Genomic DNA, 16,735 nt, shown 5'->3' with positions numbered 1-16,735 from the left:
AATTAACTGTTGTAAATGAATCCAATAAATCTAAATAAATAAAAAAAATAAAAAATGAACATACTGTTGCTCAATGGATAGACCCCAATTCGGAAGTCCTCAGTAAGCAAATGAAGGCAAAGGCAGGTGCAGCTTGACTAGAGTATTCAGCATTAAACTTAAAAGAAACTCTTATGTTTTCATTAAAATAGATTCATCATTTATTTTTTTATTCATTTGGATACAGTTTGAAATATTTACCTTAGGCCTTAGGCCTAGGCCTTTTTGTTTTGTATAAATAGATTCAATTCTTTTAAAAGAACAGCAGTTTATCCAAACATGGAAAACACTGTAAGAAACTCACTTTTGATTATATGAATGAATAAAATAATTAATATGTTAAAAACAACTTCTGAACAGTATCTTTTAACCAGACACAAAATAACATTTTTGAAACTTTTACTAAAATATAAAACTAAAACTTAGTCCAAAATGATTTAAAAGAAACAAAACTGCATAGATGAGAAAAACAACCCAGACTGTACATTTATTTCCTTTTCATTTACAGGATCATAAAACCGGGAAAGCCTTACAAAGTCCATTAACAGCAGCAAAAGAGGCAAAACTGCACATAATTCAACACTGAGAGGAGTCAAAAAAATCAAGAGCCAGACAAACAGAAGCAGCGGAGCTGTCAGAAAAACCCATACAGTCAAACTGAAGCCTTTAAGCATTGCAAACACTTTAGATTTCATTATACCAAACAAAATGGTCAGAACCGTCAATATTGCCTTTTCATTTTTGTCAAACCATATGATGAAAGCAGTACCAACTATAACTGCTGTAATTACGCAGATAAGGTTCAAAGTGTTTTGTATTTTGAGGAAATGATGTCAAGAGACCTCGCCAAGTGACATCACTGTCTGCTCATTTACTAACGACTCCATTTATCTGTGATGAGATGAACAAGGTCATCTATTAGATGAGATAAACATCAGAAGCTAATACAGAATCAGACCTTCACAGCAGTTAATTACAAAGACTGCACTGATTACTCAATTATTAAACTGTTAATCTGATATTTCATGATTTAAAAAGCTCATCAGCCTTAATTACAGATCACTGAGAGAATTCATGAATAAAATCTTATTCTCCAGAGCCCATTATTCCGATAGTTTAATATGATTAGTCACTTTTTTATGGAATAATGGTTGTTACTTTAATTAAAATAGATTAGGTTCACTTTTTAAGCAGTTTAATAAACTGATCAAACAATGATTCAATAGTCCTTTCATAAATAGAGAAAAAAAACCTATAGATGCTGTTTTTATTTTAAATAAAATAACACTAAATTGTCAAAACTTTGCAGGATACATAATAATTCTCAGTAACACATCAAATTAAAAAGATCAGTCCTTGACTTCTGCTAAAAAAAACAAAAACAACAACAGGCTCAATGAGCAAATGTGCACTGGTGTACATTGTTGATAACCAAGAAATATGTGCTTGCGGGTACATATGGCTGCATTTTACACTCACCGGACACTTTATTTATTACCTTATGCTAATGATTAATCTTTTTAATCATTGATTTAATCTCATCATGTCAGACACCTGTGCAAAGCAAAGCCATCGTTTTGCTTTAATGATATCTGAACCTCCACTTATATTATTTTCTTGTCTGAAAATGTGCGCTTGATTCCTGTAGATATATTGCTGTTCAGTGGCATGTTTGCATTATTTGAATTTTGTCATGCAGATGCTCATAAATATACGGCTTTAACTTTTAATATGTGCCTTTTTCAAGAGGATCAACAACATGTTCAGCATCGTGAATGCTGCAACATTTTTTACAAAGACGAAAGTTAGAGATTATTTAATTCCTTACTAAAGTGTTCTGTGCACCTTCTGCGTAAATGTTTGTAAAAAGTTCCCATAGCACTTTTTTAAGGATTAATAAATGTTATTCATCCAACCAATACATAATGCATCTTCAAACATGAAAACATCAAAAATCTGTTCCAACAAACATGCTTTTTTTTCTTCTTCCAAAAATGCCCCTGTTATGCTTTTTAGACATTGTCTTTTATAATGTGTGTGAAATATCTGTTTGTGAATGTAAAAAGTCTGTAAAGTTTCAGTAAAGTGCATGATTCATATTTTTTATCTCCCAAACTACAGGAAACTGAGCCATCAGTATTCCAGTCTCATTCACTTTCTGTGCTTTGAAAGCAAATCCACTTTGCCTGCACTTCCAAAAGATAAGGACTCTGTACACCAATGTTCATATCACTGCAGCTGTGTCTAAAGTCCACTCCCTATCCACTATATAGTGTACTATAGTAGGTGCCCATCATTTTAATGCTCTGAATTCTTTATACATTTATTCCCTTTAATCCACTCTGATTTGAAGTACTATTTCCCAAAATCCCAATGTGAGCCGAAGGAAAGAACAAAAAGAAGAAGAAATGTGCATAACGTGGTCACTGGAGGTGGCAGATTTCACTTAGTTTAAGACAGGATTTAAGCTAGAAGCAAATGTAGGCCAGGAATGCAGCAGTCTCACGACAACATTGTAAACTCAGCTAAAATAATACATTCATACACATGTAGGATATATATATATATATATATATATATATATATATATATATATATATATATATATATATATATATATATATATATATATATATATATATTTAGGGGTGTCACGATTTTAATTTTAATCGAAATCGATCGAAATTTATGCTCAATTTCGATTATCGAATCAAAAAATAGAATTGTTGATGCTGCCACGCCCCCATGTCACGTCAGCTTGGCATGCCAAGCGGGAAAAAACAGGCTTGTTGAAGTGCTTGTTAAACTGCAGTAGCAGGAGACCCATCGACAGAACTTAAACCCTCTCCTCTTTCAATGAAGTCGCCGGTGTGTAAGCATTTTGGATTTCTAGTGAGTTATGTTGACAATGTTCGTGTTGTCGACCAAAAAAAACAAAGTTTTGCAAGCTCTGCTATGTTACGTATTACGTACGGTTCGTCCGATAGACAACACCAGCATCGTGATCCTCCGCCTGCCCCCGTTGCAAATCCGCTCGCGAAAAGTACACACTCAGGCCCTGTTTACACTGTCTTTGTTTTTAAATGGCATTTTAGAACGACAACAATTTGACATCCATTGTGGCGTGTAGCATTTCTGAGCAGCCCTCCTTCCTCTCTACCTCTGACACACACACACGCAGACGCACACACAGCCATGCTCTCGAAACAGCAGGTCCAGGCAGTCAGAGGATCAGTAGACTGCTTCAAACTTTCACTCAACTTGTACTTAGTCATTTTAGCGAACACCTCAGATACTGTTGGCTGGTTCCTGTTGGTTGTGCGTCTTTTTTACCGACGCCATTATAAGGACACAGATCACTCTGCCTATTCACGAGTCCCGCAGAAAGAAGTGTTTGACAGGTGGTAATTATGTGTGTATCTTGCCTTTATTCATTTACTGTATGATTTGTTTATGGGTAAAACAAAGACCATGCAGGTCAGGTAGTTTAAACGGTAGGCTACAAATAATTAATTGGTCATTAATTAATTAATTATTCATAATCGAAAATCAAATCGAATCGTGCCTTCAGAATCGAAAATGTAATCGAATCGAGGATTTGGAGGATCGTGACACCCTTAATATATATATATATATATATATATATAAGCAGGTGTTTTGTTCTCACTGTCATCAAATACTACAATAAATATGACATGAACAGTGGCAAAAAGGAAAATTGCAGGATAGGAGGTGTAATGTTCATGACAAAATTGTTAACAAGGGCTGAGGAAGCCTTCAGATCTGAAATTTACAATGCGTTCAAAATGAGATATATCACCCTCAAAAGGGCACTTCAGAGTGAAATCTATCATGGCGGCCATACTGGAATGTTCTTCTATACCGAAAATGGTCAAAACTGGCCTCTTTGAGGGGTTCTTCAATACAACTGACAGACACTTTGGGCCACCATGAGCCTTTATGAAGAGAAGCTGTTTGGTGTTGAACAGTGCATTCCATTCTGAAGAGCTCATCCCTAAATTAACCATAATCCATTCGAAACCCGTTACTTACAGACATGCGCATAGAGATGAGCTCTTCCAAAATGAATGCTGTCAGATCTGGTAACATGTGTTTTTTTTTTTCCTCTAAGAAGCTGACCAATCATGACAGACTGAACCATCTGACCAATTAGAGCAGAGTACATTTACAGAAAGGAAGAGTTTAGCGAGTGTAGATCCTTAAACCTGTTCAGACACTGTAAAATTGTGTATCAAATAAGTGGATTTTTTTTCCGGGATGAATGTAGACCTGCTGTATGCCAAAACAAAAATGGAAATGTTGACAATAGCATAATAGAGGCACTTTAAAAGTCCTCCGACTGACAAAAACACATATTATTCCCCCATAACAGCCAAGGCCCATTTTAAGACAAACTTTACAGGGACAGTTTACCCAGACATGAAAATTTACTATTTACTCACCATCAAGTGGTTCCAAACCTTTATTAGTTTCTTTATTCTGTACGACATTTTGAAAAATGCTAAAAACCTGTAATCATTGACTGCCAAAGTAGAAAAAACAGATAGCTTCCAACATTTTTCAAAATATCTTATTTTGTGTTAAACAAAAGAAAAAAGCTCATAGGGTTTTGAAACAAGTAAAGGGTGAGTAACAAGGGGACCCCCAAGGGGAGGCCACGGCCATCCTTGTGTAAACTCTGGCCACCCCTGTGGCCACCCCAATATGATTTAGTTGTTGATATTATTAATTTAAATTTACTTACATAAATTCACAATATTTCAATAAATAAATAATTAAATTAATTAATAAAATGTAGCCACTAAATTATTGTAGATTGATCAGCGCCACTGACTTTTTATAAAAAATAAAAAAAAAAGATGCATTTTAAAAAATCAGCTTTTCAGAATCTAGTTTATTTAGCAACTCCATTATTTTAATGGTTGACTCAAAAGGGCCAAAAATCTGATTTTGGGTGTATTTTGCAAAAAGGTTCATAAATAGAAGAATATGTTTTAATATATGTTTTAATATATTGTGGCTCAAAATCGAACATGGATAAATTATATTATTAGGGTCTGTATATTAAGTGTGTGTGTAGTAATGTATTTTGTTCAGTTTGTACATTTGTTTGTTTTATTAATTCTTTAATCTTCATTAATTTAAGACGTTTTTATGGCATAACCTGTATGTTGTACAATAAAAGTATGTGAAAAATTACTTACCTGAAAGGTGTTTTTAAACTAAATATTGATTTTTATTTGGTTTGCACACGTACTTGCCGAATAATTTCAAGGAATAAATTGTAATATTTCTAGAGTAATTAATGGAATTAATTTAAACTTAATTATTTCATTTACCAGGAACAAAAATATAACATTACTTATTATTCACAATATATACAGAACTCATCATTTTTTTGAGTGCCACACCAAGATTTGGTGTGGCCTTACTTGGCCACCCCTAAGAAAATTTTCTGTGGGTGCCACTGGTGAGTAAATAATCATTTTTAGGTGAACTATCCCTTTAAATGTGGCCATTCAGTGTGCTTTCTAAGACCAAGTGAGATTTACACTGTGTGTATTTCGTGTATGTTATTTAAACTCGCTCCAGCTGTAGGCCACAAACAGCATCACCAGACAGAAAACGTGCAGCAGACTCGAGCCAATGAGATCCCATATTTGCCAGGAAGGGGGTGGAGTCTGGGTGGATTCGGGGATAAGTTTCTTGACCTCTGTCTCTTTCTCCCTGCCACCCTCCACCTTTCCTTCCATGTGCCTTGTTCCTGTGCTCTCCACCATAAGCAAGGCCGCGACCACGGCCCAGAGCGGACGCAGGTTACACTGCAGAACGTCATAAGCCGAGCAGAGAGAGGACTGAGAGAAAGTTAAAACAAAGGGATGAAAAAGAAGCGGGAGGAAAAAACAGAGTAATAGTGAAGAGTGAATGAAGGAAGAAATAAATGGAGAATAAAATCAAATAAGAAGTGAAATGAGAAAGGGAGAGATCATCCGTCCAGCACCAGAGAAAGATAAGGAAGATGATTAGACAAAGGTCAAAGGTAAAGTGCTTTGTGCTCAATGAACGCCAAAGATCATTAGTCTTTTTCAGTAAATGGTGCATTTTGTTTTATAAAAGTGTTCTCCCGTGACTTTATAAATAATAGCAGCAACATACTAAGCTAAATTACATGCTATAAATTTGATCTAGTATGTACTGAAATATTCAGTTAAAAATTAAATATTTATTCTTATTTTCATCCTTAAACAAGTTTAATATATATATATATATATATATATATATATATATATATATATATATATATATATATATATGATTACAAATCCCTTGTTGAATGCAATGAAATGCGTTCAGTTTTTTAAATAAATATTCTTGAAGGTGCAGTATGTAAGTTTGACAGCCAGTGGTTGAACTCAAAACAAACGCAAGCGCAGAGTATTTGTTAAATACGACTTCTATTTCTCACAGGTGAACAACAGGTGAAAACTGACAATGATCACCTCAGCTACACCTCATGTGCTTTAATTGTTAAATGCTAATAATGTGAGCTTGAATGCCATTTTACATTACATTTATTGCCATACTACTGAAAAGCAGCAACAGATAATTCAACTCAGATCTTGAAAATAAAATAAAAAGTTTGAAATTGAACTTTAGAATAAATTTAATAATATTAAAGAGGTTTAATATGTATTAATTAGATTATAAACCTTACCTTTTTGTGAGAGAGTGCACTATTCTGTGCTTCTGAAAGACTATTTAAATTTCTGTCATGTTTTCTCTGGTGCTAAATTATCACTGCAAATCTCGTCACGTATCATGTTGTTAGGACACAGGGTTACAGTGCAGCTCACCTAATGTTTAGGCTCATAATATTTATATTATGTGGTAATTAATAACCACCTCACGTTGAACTATAAATCTGTGTCTCATTTTGAAGTCTGCTACTGTCCACTTTAGGTCGCATTTCTTTTACGGACGCATGCTTTAAGAGCCTTTCTGAATGAATGAATGAAATATTCGGTTTTCCAAAAAGGCAACCCGGGGTGCTGAAATATAATTGACTAAAGTGGCAGTGGACAAATCAAACGAACCAAAACAAAGATAGCATTCCAGCACGTAATAGACATTTTCACAGCAGAATAACTGACTTCAGCATTGTTTTTCAGATAAACAAGAATGTTCACCTGGCATGTTTCTGAAATATCTGCAAACATTTTATGGTACTTTTATGCTTTAGTACATAAAGCACATTTAATGCAAAGATCTAAATGATGTAGTGGAACAGGGATCTTTTGCAATATAATAAATGTATTTAATTTCACTTTTATTGAATGTAATGCATCCATGCTGAATATGAGTTTGATTTCTTTCCATAAACAGGGTTCACATAAGCCAAATATCAAATTTTCTGACTATTATTTATTGATAAATAGATATGATACTATCTGCATTTGACTTGATGAGCATATAAACAATACAATTAAGCTAAAAAAATTGTCTAACCATAAATATAAGCGTTAAGAAAAGTTCAGAAAATAACTCAGAAAAATACTCTTTAATGATTAAAAATAAAAATGTAGTGACAAACAAAAATCCATGATTTGGTAACCTTTTACAATAAGGTTCATAAGTTAATGCATTTACTAACATGAACTAATCATGAACAACACATGTACAGCATTTATTAATCATAATTGAACATTTACTAATGCATTATTGACATCCAAGTCCATGCTTGTTAACATTAGTTAATGCACCATGAGTTAACATGAACTAACAATGAACTACTGTATTTTCATTAACTAACATAAACTAGCATGAACAAATACTGTAGTAAATGTATTGTTCATTGTTTGTTCATGTTAGTAAATGCATTAATTAACATTAACTAATGAACCTTATTGTAAAGTGTGACCCCTGATTTTTTATCTGAATATGGTTTATCTTTTAAGATGAAGTGGGGAAAAAAGCCATTTATTTACAGGTACAAATTGCACCATTTCCAGAGAATGACCTTACTGCTTTCTGAAAGTTTCTGGCTGAACATTCGGTGTTCACTCATTGTCTCTCTTTTAGAAGGCAGCAGTATCTGGCATGATGTGAGCCGGGGCAGATGCTGTTAGCAGGTGCACAGGTGACATGGTAGTTAGCAGAGCATGTGCAGTAGGGAGCGAACGCCAGGCACAAGTCAAACTACAGCACTGAAAAAGCATCAAAAGCCAGTAAAAGAGCAGAGCAGAGCAGGCCAAGCTGGACAACAGCATAATTCAACAACCAGACTGCACTACAGGTTAATCAAAGCAGTGATGATACTAACAAACAAGACTTAGCCCTAAGCACACTAACAGAACAAACTAGCCTGTTAAACATCTGCTAAAAAAAAAACAAAAAAACACAGCGACAAAGGCAACTGCCATGCAGACTTGTTGTAGCTGTTGCTACTACTGTAAATGAACAATCCATGAGACCATCAAGCTTCCCTTAAAACACACTAATTAGAACAGCCTGTTATGAATGGCTTGGACCAAACTCAAAACATAAAGAAGAAGACAATTTCTACCAAAAAGCTCATTCATTTTTGGCGGGTTGGATGGCACAACCACTAGAAATGTGTGCACTGTTACATCAAGAATGCAATGTGCATCTATATAGCATATATATAGTTTACATATAACATGGACCAAAATTGACCAACAAACATTACTGGGCTTATACACACAAAAGCTGAGACACATCACTTCAACAACACACCTTCTGTTTATGGCTTAAGGATCCCATATTACGTAAATCATCCCACTGATTGTTTGAAATAATGGTTTTTATGAAGGGTTTACACAGACATGCTTTCTGTCCAGTCTCATGAATGAGGTCTATTGTGAGTTTTATCTGTTCTCACAGTACAAGGAAACAATCATTTACCAGAGAGCAGGTCAGAGCCATTAACAGGATGGAATGAAGCCCTGGAAACAGATGAAGCCTAAAGCCATGATGGTTATGATGATGATGATGATGATGATGGTGATGATGATGATATTGAAGCCCAAACTATACTTTGTTTTGCAAATGCAGTCAAATGCACAGCCTTTATGTAGTTTTATTATCGAAACATTTCAACAAGATTTATCCTAAACCAGTGTGTGCAATTCAAAGAGTTATAAGCAATAAAATGTTTTTAAGAGTAGAATTCGGATATTTTTTAATCCATTGTCAATGTGGTCTTCTATTGTTTTTTGCTCTATTAAATAGTTTGCTGCTGTTCTTTTTCCCACGTCCTCTACTTTTCATACTCTAAAATAACAGGCTTTGGTGTTGACGTCTAGTTGAAAAACTAAGCAATGCAAAAACAATGGGTAAGCTGTGTGTACATTGACTACAGGCTAAAATCATATTACTAAATAATTACAGGCAAAAACCAAAGTAAACTTTGGGCTTGATACAACAGCCATGTGCAGCTGTAGTAGGGTAATATGAAGTCGTGGTAATGATGCTGTTCTATGATCAGTATCCCCAAAGACTACAAGTTCTTGTTGATTCATGAAGTTTATAAGCAAAACAGAAATGACTCCAAAGAGTTTTAAGGGCATAACTGATCTTAGACCAGTGTGAGACTATCTCAGCTTCTTTAGCCAATCAGATTAGGGGTGTATGATGATCAAAATCAAGTCATAACATGTATTAAACTAGGATCTGTTTTCAAAGAGCCCTGTGTTTTCGGGTCTATTTCCAGAAAAAGGGAACCGATCTAACCAAACAGGTTTCCCAGACTGAGATTTAAGATCAGTATTGAATGAAACTCTGCAGAAATTCCCCTGTAGAGTCTGACTGTGATCCTGTGAAGTTCATAGAAACATCACAGGGACTTTTTAATATTATGATTACCAAATTAAAATTAGACAAATGTCCCTTAAATGCAAAACATGACAGTTGGCGGTCATGCCTCAGGGCAGTTACAGTATTCCTCAAGTAGATAACATGAATACAAAACAGGTATTTAAAACTATAAATGCAATGTTAGAAGCTGTTTGTCAAGATCAAACTTAAAAATGACATTTTACAAATGAAATATAATAGGAAAAGAGCTGTTTTCTTTAATTATGATTGGTTTCATTCAATCATGCTAAAATGTATTTTTTGATCTGTGATGAACTTCTCTTCTAAAAGCTTTCAACACTTTTTCATTTACATATAAATAGTCTGTCAGTAAATGAATGCTACATAGGACAGTACATGAGAGACAAGTACAGCAAAGTCTGTACAACAGTGGTCCTTGAAAAACAGATCTAGTTCATTTGGCATTCACCAAAAGAATTTAATAAAAAAATAAAAAATATTCACCTCAGGGACTCCCATTTTTCTGCAGGCATCCAAGAAATTTTCAACGTTTCTGCGACATTTAGCCATGCTAAGCTTGGGCTGGAGGTTTAACATTGTTCATGCAGAGATGACAGAGGGTACAAAGAAAAGAGAGAGAGAAAAAAAACACTGATTAACAGAAAGTGACTTCTTTGATTACAATTAAAATCTCAGTAAAAATATTAAGCTGTTCTCAACATTCATAATAACAAGAAATGATTCTTCAGGTCTTTATCAGCTTATTATAAGGTCTCCAAAGTATAATGTAACACTGAAAACTGGCGTAATGAAAATTCAGCTTTGCCATAAAATGTTTTGATTTTCACTTCTACTTCAATTGATAAGTTTTATTTAAAATCTAAAATAGTTTTTCACACTAATACAGTTTTTATTTTATTGTATTTTTAATCAAATACATATAGCACACTTAGAGCCTTTCATAAAAATAAAAAAACTGGAAAAATCAGTCACCCCAAAAGGTGACCCACGATGTTAGTGTGTATGCTTTATGGATAATTCAAGGATGTCTCACCACTGCAGGTGATGGTACATGAATACTGCCAACTGATCGCGGCCGAATGTGATTGACTAGGTGACAAAGCACGACCCCGTCACTGAGAGAGCATCCCAGATCCTCAGGAAGAACCACTTTCAGTCTGCTCTCAATACTCTGTCAAAAACAACATTGAGTTAACATTCTACATTCAACCTCATTTGTAAATATATATAAATGTGTGTTTCATGTCCCCTGTGGGGTCACTGTATTGCTATATATTCTGTCAACTTTATCTCAACTAATATATTTAAAACACACATCTTTTTTATATGAGAATGTCTGTGCACCTCTCGAAGTTGCTCTGTGAGCTCCAGCTCTTCTCTTAGCTGCTCCATCTTTCTCCTCATGGTGAACTGAGGATCCACAGATTCCAGAGTCTTGTGCGTCCTGAAAAACACTGTCACACAACTGAAGCGTCACCAGTCTGCACACAGCACCTTATATCTCCTATCACATTCACAAAAATAAAAACACACCATTAATTTTCAATCATGGAATGCTCAAACTCAAAAGCTTTAAGTTACATGTGGCAATTCAACATGAAGAGACTAAAACAGTTAATAGATGCTGGCTTAATGCTTCTTAACCAACAAGAAACATTTATTAAGTTCTTTCCTCATAATAACACTCCCTAATTCTAAAGAGACTGAAATGCTGTTCATTTTACAATATTTCCCCTGAAGGGGGAGCAGTGGACATGATAGAGAGAGAGAGAGGAATATTGAGAAAGACAAGAGCACAATGTATCATTCCACACATCAGAGCGTGCTGCTGTAGTTGCATAACTACTCATCCTGTGAAGAAATGAAAGGAAAAGGACAGTATGAAGGGAGCACTAAAAGGATGTTATTCCAGAACATTCCTCCCTCTTTTTTGTTGTCTGAGTTTAAAGCCCTGAAGCAGTGTGTCTGTGCTTGGACATTGACGTAATAAAGCAAGCACATGCTTGACGTCTCTGGGCAGCATTAGGAAAAAGAGTGCTTGTTCGTACCTTATTAAACCTATTTTCCGGCCCATATTTGTATCCTAATATGGGCTAAATCTGACATCTGTCAAAACCTCCTATTGGTAGTAGGGGGTCCTTATTTGTTAAATAAATAAATGACTGTATGAGTTACTTTCTTCTCTGAACAAAAAATAATGTAGTTTGAAGATTGTTAGAAACTGGTAGCTGATCGTAACTATCGATGTAAATGTCGTCCAGTTTCCAATATTTCTGATAATACCTTTCTTTATGTTCAGCAAATGTTTGTAGCCACTTAAAAAAAAATATTCAGGGGTAAATAGCTAATTTTGAAACAAATCTATTGAAAATCAAATCCCCTTTTAAACAGCTTATCTGTTTACAACAACAACAACAAAGAAAAAAAATCTCACATGCTATAGAGGAAAGTCTAAAGCATTTAAGTGTGCTTTAGGACACACTTATTTAATTGAATGAATGCTAGTGTTTTATTAGTTTTTTTTTTTTTTACATTGAATTTCTCCTGTTTCTGACAGCCCATCACAGGAATTCATGTTTGTTTACCAAATAGCAAAAAGTGCTGTTCTTGGAGAAAACTGTCTGAAAGCTATCCTTTTTTGAAGGTATTGACACAATTTAAACAATTTACTTTTAAAGCAAAGTAATTTTCTCATGACTTGAGCAGCGCACATCTCTAACTCCAGCTTTATTCAGGCTTTTACTATTACACTGTGCATGTAGACATCAAGTATTCCAGAAGGTTATGGACAAACAGGTCAAAAACAAAAGAACAAAACTGTACAACTGTACAAAATAAGTTACAACTTCTATACCAAAATGGCCCTTTTGGTCAAAAGTAAATCTCTGTATAATCTCAACACATTATTTACAAAGGGCTTGTTTGCATATGATTTTGATTTTAACTACCAATAAGAATGTTATCTTCTCTGTTCATTTTGTTTACAGACATGAAAGCCATCAGAATCCACTTTGTCCTCCTCATATTTTAAAGTTGAATACAGCCCATTGGTACAGATATTGTTTTTTTCTTTCCATCACTCCCTCTTCCTCTTTTTTTCTCATAAGACGGTGAGTAAGTACACGTCTCCCGTCCATTTTTCATCCTCTGAAAGCATTTCCACTTAAATGGAGGTCTGATTTTCCCTCTGGGGCCATTATCTAGCTCTTCAAAATAGCAGCTCTATAAATACACACAGCTCCATTTAAAGCCACTGGGCCACCCCAAATTTCAGCCCCTTCAGATCCCCTCTCACTCCTGTGAATGAAAGCCCATTGAATGCTACATTAAAAATCTTAGAGGCATTTTTAGATGCAAAGGTTTTGTCAACGCATTGGTGACTGACTTAGACATGATACTGAACTTCATGCAAACTTGTCTTTATTGACATTATAGTAATTACAAAACTATTTGATTTAATTTCTACAGTGGAGACTAAAAGGAGACATAATTGTTCAACACCACAGTTTGGCTACTATCAATCTTCATTATATCTTCCTGTGTATTCCTCAGATAAAAAGACTATCATGCAGATTTGGAACAAAATTAGGGTTAGGGTTTATAAATGTTAATTTTTTTTACTGTTTAAAGGAGCTATGTGTAAGTTTTTGACTCTTCTAAAGCATAAAAATACCATAGTATGTTTGCAGATATTTAAGAAACATGCCAAGTGAACATTCTTGTTTATCTGAAAAACGATGCTGAAGTCAGATATTCTGCATTGAAAATGTCTATTACGTGCCAAAACGCTCTTTGTTTTGGTTCTTTTAAATTGTCCACTGCCACTTTAGCCAATTATACTTCAGCACCCCAGGTTGCCTTTGTGTAAAACCGCATATTTCATTCATTCATTCAGAAAGGCTATCAAAAAATGCACCCATGACCAAAATGCGATCTCCGGTGGACAGTAGCAGCCTCCGAAATGAGATGCAGATTCAGAGTTCCACAAGAGCTGTTTATCAATTAGCAAATAATATGAATATTACAAGCATAAACATTAGGTGAGCAGGTTACATTGTAACCCTGTGTCATAACAACAAGCTATGTAACGAGATTTACAGTGATAAGCTATTTGGATCTTTACACCAGACGAAGCACAGAATATGGACTCACTCACGAAATGGTAAGGTTTAAAATCTAATATGAAACCTCTTAACATTAAAGATAAATGCTGAATCACTGGTGTTAATTCAGTCGTGAGAACATGATGATTTAAATCAGCCTTGATGCTTAATCGTCAGGCACACTTCTGGTTCTCAATCTGGCAATCTGCGATTGCGTTTGTTTTGATCCAGGATAACAATAGTTTAACCACTGGGTGTCAAACTTGCATACTGCACCTTTAAATTGAATCTGGTTGTATGGAATATTGTAAGGTAATTATTATTTATCTTAATTCCATATTTGAACATTGAAAAGAATGCGAAAATCGGTTCAGCAGACAAATGCCACGATTGAAATATCGATCAGTGTGTCATATTTAAACTCTAATGTTAGTTTTAAAAAAAAAAAAAAACAGAAAAACTAGGTTTTTATATAATCTGAATATAAAAAGAGCGTAATGCATAACTATGGGTTTTTGTTGCAAAGATGTTATAGCCATTGCTATGCAGTAGATAAAGTGAAATACACACTGCCTTCCCAATGTAGAAAAAACTGCTGAATATTTCATCGGATCCTAATTTGCTTTGACAATGGGGGTCATTCATCACAGCAAAGTTTTGACAACCTTGTGCAACGTCACAGTTCATTTCCATCACCAGTTACACCAGTTACACGACCGGTCAAAAGTTTGGGGTCAGTAGGTTTTTTAAATGTTTTAAAATAAGCTTCTTCTGGTCACCAAGGCTGCATTTATTTAATCAAAAATACAGTACAAATTGTACAATTGTAAAATGTTACTGCACTATAAAATAACTGCACTATAAAATAACTTGTCAAAAGTAGTTTATTATTTAATTTAATAACTTATTCGGGTGATTTTAAAGATGAACTTTCAGCTTCATTACTTTAGTCTTCAGAGTCACATGATCCTTCAGAAATCACTCCAATATTAATTATTATTAGTTATTATTATTAACTAATATGATTAATATTATTATTAATAATGATAATAGTAATAAAAACAATAATGCTTGGAGTAATAATGTCAATTGAAACTACATACAATAAGTAATAAATACATATTTAATAAATAAATATTTAAATTTTTTACTTTTTTTACATGTAATAAATGCTGCCTTGATGAAAATTTTCATAAATAAAAAAATAAAAAAAACATAAGAAAAAAAAACAGACCATTAACTGTTGACTGGTAGTGTACATTAACTTTTGGTTATGATCTTGTACTGAAAATAGGAGTACCCATTCTGGAATGTGGTCACAGGATACAGCTCACAAAGAAATAATAAGCTACACATTGAATCAGTTACAGTTAAAGTTGCCAATAGTTATCAAATAAAAGAAGCCAGACACATATATTTACTATTTCATCAATGATCCATTGATAGACTCTAACTGTTTGCTTTTTTTGCCAGGCAGTATTTACAGTGCCTATCGAAAATCATCATACCCCTTTTGAAATAATGACTCTATTTGTCATACAGCCGGAAATTAAATAACTTTTACAGCCTCCAATGTTTGTGTAGCCTTGTCCTAACCTGTGTGCCTTTCTACAAGTAGTTTTTTAAAAAGCATGATGTAATGTGAATAAAGGTATGCATTTTCACAGCGTGTGATGGTTTTGTATAGAGACTGTATAAAAAAAATGACCAGAAATACATCTGACAAGAAAACACACAGATTTGCATTGTGAATGAACAGGACAATACATTAAGCAGACCTACCACTGCTTGGCATGTCTCCTTCAGCTGGGCTAGGGGGCGTGTCTCTATCGGTGGGCGGGGCCTGTGTGAGGGGGAGGGGACAGGGCGGAGTCGAGCACGGCACAGAGGGTGAAGCTACAGTAGATGCAGGCGTCAACATAAAGGGCAGCCCCAGAAGGAGTCAAACAAGTGATTTTCATTGGAAAACCACAGGAGTTTCAGGTATCAGTGGGAAAACAGGAAGGTGCCAACCAAGCAACAGTAGTTTGTGCAATAGAAAGCAAACAAGCAGGCAAGCAGCAGTTCAGGGAAACATGTAAACAAGAGAAGGAAATGGGAGGATATGCAAAGCAAAATGACACGTACATACAGCAAAAAAGAGAAAATATTAAAAACAAGTCAATGTAAGCGGCATTTCAATACGTTTGCTGGCATGCTATTAATGCACTCGGTACAAATGACTATTATTTATGTTAACTGTCAGACTCGGGGCATGATAAGGCTGGTAATGTTAGACATAAATAACAGATCACAGAGAATGAGGCAAATGCTAGCTTAGATGTTAGAGGGGGAAGCAACATGAAGCCTCTAAGCAGCTAAACACAAAGCTACATCAATGAAACTGCATCCAGATGAAGTAAAGCAAGCTCTTATCTGTATTTATTTAACTGTAGATTAATGCTTGATCTTTATTTTTTTTTAACTATCACATTTAAAAAAGATGCTATGATACATGTTCAGTATCTATTTACTTTTTTTTTAAACCTCTCCAGATGCAGTTTAGCCTCCAAAGCCAAGATAGTCATATTAAATAACAGTATGAATAGATGAAAAGCCTGTCCGTAATATTGCACGCTTTGACAGGATAGCAGATGTTGTCCACAGGCAAAAGGACCTTTACACACAAACACTTCCACCCTTTTACTACTGAAAAGTGCCGACAATGAGCGCCCAAT

The 16,735-nt window shown here is 34.7% G+C and overlaps 1 protein-coding gene across 11 annotated transcripts in view; it reads right to left on the bottom strand.

The window, feature by feature from the left end:
• Window positions 1-16,735, bottom strand: part of lrch1 (leucine-rich repeats and calponin homology (CH) domain containing 1) — a 74,034-nt gene that overhangs the window by 4,676 nt on the left and 52,623 nt on the right. For 2 of the 11 annotated variants that reach the window (XM_021478951.3, XM_021478952.3), the window contains 5 exons: window positions 15,801-15,914; window positions 11,260-11,369; window positions 10,949-11,086; window positions 10,399-10,476; window positions 3,456-5,915 (listed from right to left, as the gene is read on the bottom strand). In XM_021478951.3, coding sequence (XP_021334626.1) covers window positions 5,634-5,915; window positions 10,399-10,476; window positions 10,949-11,086; window positions 11,260-11,369; window positions 15,801-15,914 — 722 coding nt within the window. In that variant the 3' untranslated portion in view covers window positions 3,456-5,633. Of the gene's footprint in view, window positions 1-3,449; window positions 5,916-10,398; window positions 10,477-10,948; window positions 11,087-11,259; window positions 11,370-15,800; window positions 15,915-16,735 lie in introns of those variants that run through there. The other 9 variants (XR_012385368.1, XR_012385369.1, XM_005167643.6 and 6 more) reach the window with 5 other exon arrangements.

Source organism: Danio rerio, chromosome 9 (genome assembly GCF_049306965.1).
Source record: "Danio rerio strain Tuebingen ecotype United States chromosome 9, GRCz12tu, whole genome shotgun sequence".
NCBI classification, from domain to species: Eukaryota; Metazoa; Chordata; class Actinopteri; order Cypriniformes; family Danionidae; genus Danio; species Danio rerio.
Note: the sequence above shows the minus strand (reverse complement) of the source record. Positions and strands in the feature narration are given on the sequence as shown.